Raw genomic sequence first — 7291 nt, 5'->3', positions numbered from 1 at the left:
AAGCCAAGAATCCCAGCATCTTTTCGTGGTTCAGCAACAATATTTCATTTCCTCTGCAGGAGAGAGCTAGTGAGCTTAGGTCTGTCTGGAACATTCTTGGATCCTGTGGGGAAAATATCCTGTGCACACATCTGGATACTGGGCCTAGAGGCCAAAATTCGCATTTCTTTCCCGGGGAGCCCTAACGTGGTGTGACTTAGCAACTGCTTGAAAATCCATCCCATTGCTGTTTTCCTCCTTCTGACAGAGCTAGGCTTTGTTCCCTGCTTTGGGATATCTCAACCGAAGGGCCGGTCCATAGCTACTCGCCTGGGGCCCATTGGATGTGCAAGGTGCCCTCGACTAGGTGACCCTAGCATGGCACTCAGCCCGCTCAGACACACTCCCGAGGCTTCTTTCTCATGGGAAGCACTGCTCCAACCTAGGAATGTGTCTGCAATGCTTGGAAAGTGCAGTGAGACACACAGCCCTGACTCTGCAATTGAGGCCCTCAGAGCAAGCCTGCAGCTCTGATGTCTGAGAAGCAAAACACTTGCTGCAAAGAGAGGCCTGAAAACACACTCTCTGTGGATGACTTTCCTTCCTCTAAGGAAGATAGTTTTCCCAGTCTCCTGCTTCCTGAATGTCACACAGCTGGAATGCGCTTGCTTGGAGGTCGTGATTCAGTGGCAATGACCCCTGAGGCCCTTTGCCCAGGGAGGGCTCCCACACTCACAGGCAAATCAAAGCAACTTCCAAGTGAGTCAGCTCTTCACATCAAGTGGCCAAAGTATTGGAGTTTCAGGTTCAGTATTAGTCCTTCCAATGTATATTCAGACCTGATTTCCTTTAGGATGGAGTGGTTGCGTCTCCTTGTAGTCTAAGCGACCTACAAGCATCTTCTCCAACACCACAGTTCAAAAGCATCCAATTTTCAGCTGTCACTTTCTTTATAGTACATCTTTCATATCCATCCATGACATATGGAAAAACCATAGCCTTGACTGGATGGATCTTTGTTGGCAAAGCAACGTCTCGGCTTTTTAATATGCTGTCTAGTTTGGTCATCACTTTTCTTCCAAGTCATAAATATGTTTTAAGTTCATGGAGGCAGCCATCACCTGCAGTGATTTCCAAGCCCCCCAAAATAGTCTGCTGCTGTTCCAATGTTTCCCATCTATTTGCCATGAAGTGATGAGACTGGATGCAATGATTTTAGTGTTCTGAATGCTGAGCTTTAAGCTAACTTTGTCACTCTCCTCTTTCACTTTCATCAGGAGACTCTTAGTTCGTCTTCACTGTCTGCCAGAAGGGTGGTGTCATCTGGCATATCTGAGATGCTGGATATTTCTCCCAGCAATCTGGATTCCAGCGTGTGCTTCCTCCAGCCCAGTGTTCGCATGATGTACGTCTGCATATAAGTTAAATAAGCAGGGTGACAAGTACACGCCTTGACAGATTCCTGTGCCTAGTAGAACCAGGCGTTGGTCCATGGTCCAGGTCGAACTGGTGCTGCCGGACCTGCATACAGGGTTCTCAAGAGACAGGTCAGGTGGCTGGGATCCCAGCTCTGGTCAGAATGTCCCAGTGATTGGGATCCACACAGGTCAAAGGCTGGGCATAGGCAAGAAAGCAGAAATGAGATGGCGTCGGGAACGCGCTGGCTGCAAGGAGTCCAGGGGATGGGGCAGGTGAGTCGCGGGGGCGCTGCAGGGTGAAAGCCCGCTGGAACAGTGGAAGGCACAGGTGCAGGGGAACGGGGAGAAGTGGAGCAGTACTGACGAGTGGGGAGAGGAGGGCAAGGGGCAGCAGCGGAAGATGCTGGGCAGGCCGGCGGGGGAGGGAAGGAAAACGGACCGAAGGACGAGAGGGGGCAAGGGCAGAGGCGGAAAGAACGGGCGGTGCAGGGGGAAGAAAAAAAAAGCAGGGAACCCAGGGCGCGGAAGGGCAAGGCAGAGCAGGGCCAGCCCGGAAGCAGAAAGGCACCGGGCGGAGGAGGCAGAGGTGCAGGCCGAAAGGAGAGGCCAACGCAGGCGCAAAGGGACGCGGAGGGCAGGGGCAGAGCAACGAAGAAAAAGCGGGGAGGGGCCCGCGGGAGGAAAGGGAGAGCGGGGCCCACGAGAAGAAGCGGAAGGGGGAAGGGAACGGCAAGAGGGGGGAAAGCGGAGGCCAGCCGACAGGGACCAAAAGCGGAAAGAAGGCGGAGGACGGGACCGAAGGAAAAAAACAGAGGAGGAAAACAAGGAGAAAGCAAGGAAAGGGAAAGAAACGCAGAGGCGGGAGCAAAAAGGGCAGGCGAAGAAAACGGGGGCGCGGAACCGAGAGAGGAGACGAAAGGCCAGCGGGGACCAGCGGACCAGAAGACAAACAAACAAACAAACAAAGGAGCGGGAAGCGGAAAAAAAGGAGAGGCCAGAGAGCGGGAAGGAGCAGGAGGGCGGCAAAGGCAGCAGGGGGAAACCAGAGAGGACAGGGGGAAAACCGGAGGAAAGAGAAAGGGACAAGGGAAGCGGGGCACGGCGGCGACGGGAAAGGCGGAAGAGGAGAACGGGAAGGAGAACGGACAGCAGGGACCAGGACAGAGCAGAGGGCACGGAGGGCAGAGAAGGCGAGGAGAGCGAGAGGAGGAACGGAAGGAAGCGGGAACCGAGGAAAGAAAACAACAGGCGCAAAGGCCCGGGCGGAAGCAGCGAGCAGCAAGGAAGGGCGGGGCAAGGAGCGCAAAGGGAAGGGAAAAGACACCGACCGGCCGCGGCAACGGCGGGCCGCGGAGCAGAGCGGGAGGGCGCCCGGGGGAGAAGCGAACCGGGGCCGGCCAAAGAGAGGGGGGCAACACAAAACAAGGGGCCGCCGAGGCGGCCCCGAAGGAGGCGCGCGGCCCCACAGCCGGCGAACGCCCGGGCCCAGCCGCCGGGAAAAGCGCGGCGGGCAGGGCCGGGCAGAAAAGCCGAGGGACGGAGAAGCCGGGGAGGCGGCAGGCCGGGGGGGCGCGGAGGGGCGGACACGACGGAGCGACGGCACGGGCAGGGGCACGGGCAGGCAGGGGAGAAGGCAAGGGCAACCCACGGACGGGGCGGGCCGGGAGAAGCCCAGGGACGGGGGAGCCGAGGGGGCGACCGGCGAGGGCGGCGCACAGAGGCGAACACGACGGAAGCAACGGAGCAGCAGCAGCAGCAGGGCCGGGCGGAGGGGCAGGGAGCCCGGAGAGGGGGACCGGGAAAGGCAGAGCCACCGCCACACACACGGCGGGGCGGGCCCGGGCCGCGGGAGGAGAGCGCGAGGGAGCCGAGGGCGGGCAGGAAAAGCGGGGCGGGGACGGGAGCACACCCGGGGGGGGAACCGGCAGACCCGACCGAGGGGCCACAGGGCACCGGGGGGCGCGAGGGGGCCGGGAGGGGGGCAGCAGAGCAAGAGCGGAAAAAGCCAGCCAAGGGGGCGGGGGGGGACCGCGGAGAGAACGAGGGGGCGCCACCGCCACCCGGGGGCAGGGGGGAGGGAAGAGGGCACCACCCGCGCCCAAAGGGGACAGAGGGCCGACCAGGAGAGAAAGGCCCCGGGAGGAGCGGAGCCCAGGGAGGCAGCCAGGGAGGGCAAGCACACGCCCGCGGCGGGCGGCGGCAGGGGCACGCCCACGAGCGGCGAGGAAGGGCGGGGCAAGGAGCGCAAAGGGAAGGGGAGAGACAGGGCCCGGGCGCGGGAACGGCAGGCCGCGGAGCAGAGCGGGAGGGCGGGAGGGGAGAAGCAAACCGGGCCGGCCAAAGAGAGGCGGGCAAACACACCCCCGGGGGGGCCGCGGCGGCCCCGAAGAAGGCGGGCGGGCCCCACAGGCGGCGAACGCCCGGGCCCAACCGCCAAGAAGAGCGCGGCGGGCCAGGCCGGGCGGAGAGGCAGGGAGCCCGGAGCGGGGGGCCGGAGGGAGGAGCCCCACACGCACAGGGAAAGGCAAAGACGCCGCCAGACAGCGCCGCGAGCCCCGGGGCGCGGGAGGAGAGCGCGAGGGAGCCGAGGGCGGGCAGGAAAAGGCGGGCGGGGACAGGAGCGCACCCGGGGGGGAACCGGCAGACCCAACCAGGGGCCACAGAGCACCGGGGGCAGGAAAGGGGGCCCGGAAAGGGGGCAGCCGAGCAAGAGCGGGAAAAGCCCAGGCAAGGGCGGGGGGGGACCGCGGACAGAGCGAGCGGGGCGCCACCCGGGGGCAGGGAGGAGAAAAGAGGCAGGACACCCGCCCCAAGGGGACAGGGGGCCGACGGCGAGAGGAAAGGCCCCGGGGGGAGCGGAGGCCAGGAAGGCACACAGGCGGGGCAAACACACGCCCACGGCGGGCGGCGGCAGGGGCACGCCCGCGAGCAGCGAGGAAGGGCGGGGCAAGGAGCACAAAGGGAAGGGGAGAGACAGGGCCCGGCGCGGGACCGCCGGGGCGCGGAGCAAAGCGCGAGGGCGCCCGGGGGGGGGCAAGGGCAAGGGCAAGGGCAAGGGCAAGGGCAAGGGCAAGGGCAAGGGCAAGGGCAAGGGCAAGGGCAAGGGCAAGGCAAGGGCAAGGGCAAGGGGCAAGGGCAAGGGCAAGGGCAAGGCGGGCAAGGGCAAGGGCAAGGGGAAGGCAGGGCAAGGGCAAAGGCAAGGGCAAGGGCAAGGCAAGGGCAAGGGGCAAGGGCAAGGGCAAGGGCAAGGGGCAAGGGCAAGGGCAAGGGCAAGGGCAAGGGCAAGGGCAAGGGCAAGGGCAAGGCAAGGCAAGGGCAAGGGCAAGGCAAGGGCAAGGGCAAGGGCAAGGGCAAGGGCAAGGGCAAGGGCAAGGGCAAGGGCAAGGGCAAGGCAAGGGCAAGGGCAAGGGCAAGGCAAGGGCAAGGGCAAAGGGCAAGGGCAAGGGCAAGGGCAAGGGCAAGGCAAGGGCAAGGGCAAGGCCAAGGGCAAGGGCAAGGCAGGCAAGGGCAAGGGCAAGGAAGGGCAAGGGCAAGGGCAAGGCCAAGGCAAGGGCAAGGGCAGGGCAAGCCAAGCCAAGGACCAAGGGCAAGGGCAACGCCAAGGGCAAGGCCAAGGCCCAGGCCAAGGCAAAGGCCAAGGCCACCAAAGCGAAGCCCAAACCCCGGAACGCCGGACAAAAGGCAGAAGCCACGAGGCCCCGGGGCAGAGGAAGCCACGGAAGGCAGCAAGGCCACAGAGCGCCCCGACGCCCAGGCCCACAGGAAGAGGGGAGGAGAAAGGGCCGCAGCCCAGCACAGCACCCGCGCCCACCACCCCCAACCCCGGCCCCCGCCCCCCGCAGCACGCCCCCGGAAACAACACGGGCGGCCCAGAAAAGAGAACGGAGAAGCCAGGGGGGGCCAAAGGAGCAAGAGGAACGAACGAGGCCACGCCCGCCGAAGGGGGCACACCGGACGCCGCGGAACCCGGGCCGGGCCGAAGGGGGCCCCGCCGGCGCGGGGGGAGGGGGGGCAACACAGGGGCCGAGAGCCCGGGCCAGGCCACCCGCAAAGCCCCGGAGAGGGGAGCCGACCACAGGGACCGAGGGGCAAACGGACCGCGGGAGGGGCGGGAGGAGCCGGACGAAGCCAGGGGGGGAGAGGCACACGGGCACGCGGCAGACGGCGGGCCGAGGGGGCGGGGACCCAGCAGCGCAGGGACGCGGGAGAACGGGAGGCGGCGCCGCCACCAGGGACGGCAAGAGGGGGGGGGGGGGAGAGGGAGGGGCCGCCCCGGGCCGCGGGCCAAGCAGAGACCCGGGACGGAAGGCCCGGGGAGCGAGGGGGCGGGGCCCGGGCACGGCGGGAGCCCGGGACCGCCAAGAGCCCCGGGGGGGGGGCGGGCAGGGCGGCGGGCGGGGGGGGGGCCCGCCCGCGCAGCGGGGGGGGGAGCAACCCCGGGGGAGCAAGCAGGGGCCCGCAGCAGGGCCAAGGGAAGCGCACCGCCCAGGAAACGCCCCAAGGGCCCGGGGAAGGGGCCACCAACGCCCCCGGCCCAGCCGGCCGGGCGCGGGGAGGGCCCGCCGGGCACAGGCCACAGGGCCCGGGGCCGCGACGGGCCCCCGCGGGCGCCGCCGAGGCAGGCCGGGACACCAGACGCGCGCGCCAGCGCCGCCACCGAGAGCCCGCGCGGGCCGCGCCGCCGGGGCCCCAGGCCCCCGCCCCAACGCCGCCGGGGGCGCGGGGCGGCCGGGCCCGACAGCAGGCACAGAGGGCCACCCCCGAGGGCGGGGAGGGGCCGGGAGCCCAAGCGCCGGCCAGAGACCGGAGGGGCCAGCGGCGGGACGGGCAGCGAAGGCCAGGGGGGCGGGGCGCACGGGGAGCCGGAGGCCCGCACGGCCGCGGGCAAACCCCAGCGCGGAGGGCCCGGGAGAGACCCGCCCAAGGGGACAGGGGACCCCGACGGGGGGGAAGGAGGGGCCGGGGGGCCGGCACGGGGGCGACGGGCACGCCGAGGAGCGACGCACACCAGGAGGGCAAGGGGAAGAGCCCGGGGGGAAAGCCGCAGGGGAAAGACGCCAGGGAAAGCCACAGAGGCCGGGAGCCACGAGAAGGGAAGCGGGACACGGCGGCGACCAGCGCGGGAGGAAAGCGCACGGGCAGGACCCCACGCGAGCCGAGGACGGACGCCACGGGGGAGACGCCAGAAGGACGCCAAGAGCCAGGGCAGCACGGGAGAGGAAGCCGCAGGGGCGGGCTCCGACGCCACACAAGGGCGGAGGCCCCGGCAGCGACGGGAGAGGAAGCCGGAGAGGCCCCGAGCACCGCGCAGGGGGACGGGCCGGGCCGGAGGCACCAGAGCGGGGCCCGGAGGGCGCCGGCGGAACGCGAGAGCACCGGCCGCAACGAGAGAAAAGCCAGGAGGGGCGCCCCCGCCAGGCGAGAGGAGGCCCAGGGCCGCGGAGCGGCAGCGAGGCGAAGCACACCGAACCGCGGGAACGGCCAAAAGGGCCGGCACACCCGGGCGGCAAGGCAAGAAGGGCGCCGACAGACCCAGGCGCCACGCGAGAGGAAGCACGAGGAGGCCCGCCCACAGCCAGCAGGAGCCCCGGGGCCGCCGCCGGAGCGCGAGAAGGAGGAGCCGGGCCCGGCGGCGGCGGGAAAGAAGGCCCGGCGGCCCCGCGCAGCGCAAGAGGAGGCGCGCGCCACGAAAGCGACGCCAGGGCGGGCCACCAGGCCGGGGCCCCCAGAGGGCGGAGGCCAGGCCAGGCCAGGGGGCCCGGGCACCGGCCGCGACGGGCAAGCCGAGGAGCGACGAACACCACGGGGGCACGGGGGGCCCGGGGGGAAGCCGCGGGGGAAAGCCGGGGGGAAAGCCAGGGAAAGCCACGGAGCCCGGAGCACGCGAACAGGAA

General features: G+C 68.3%; 1 protein-coding gene across 1 annotated transcript; it reads left to right on the top strand.

Moving 5' to 3' along the window:
• Window positions 1-1622: 1622 nt before the first annotated feature.
• On the top strand, window positions 1623-6367 carry LOC108635374 (collagen alpha-1(II) chain-like; the record flags this gene model as incomplete). The annotated part of the gene is made up of 2 exons (XM_018045540.1): window positions 1623-1670; window positions 5240-6367. Coding segments are annotated over exons 1-2 (1176 nt in total), but the record flags the coding sequence as incomplete, so codon positions are not given.
• Between the last annotated feature and the right edge of the window lie 924 nt (window positions 6368-7291).

Source organism: Capra hircus, unplaced genomic scaffold (assembly GCF_001704415.2).
Source record: "Capra hircus breed San Clemente unplaced genomic scaffold, ASM170441v1, whole genome shotgun sequence".
NCBI classification, from domain to species: domain Eukaryota; kingdom Metazoa; phylum Chordata; class Mammalia; order Artiodactyla; family Bovidae; genus Capra; species Capra hircus.
Note: the sequence above shows the minus strand (reverse complement) of the source record. Positions and strands in the feature narration are given on the sequence as shown.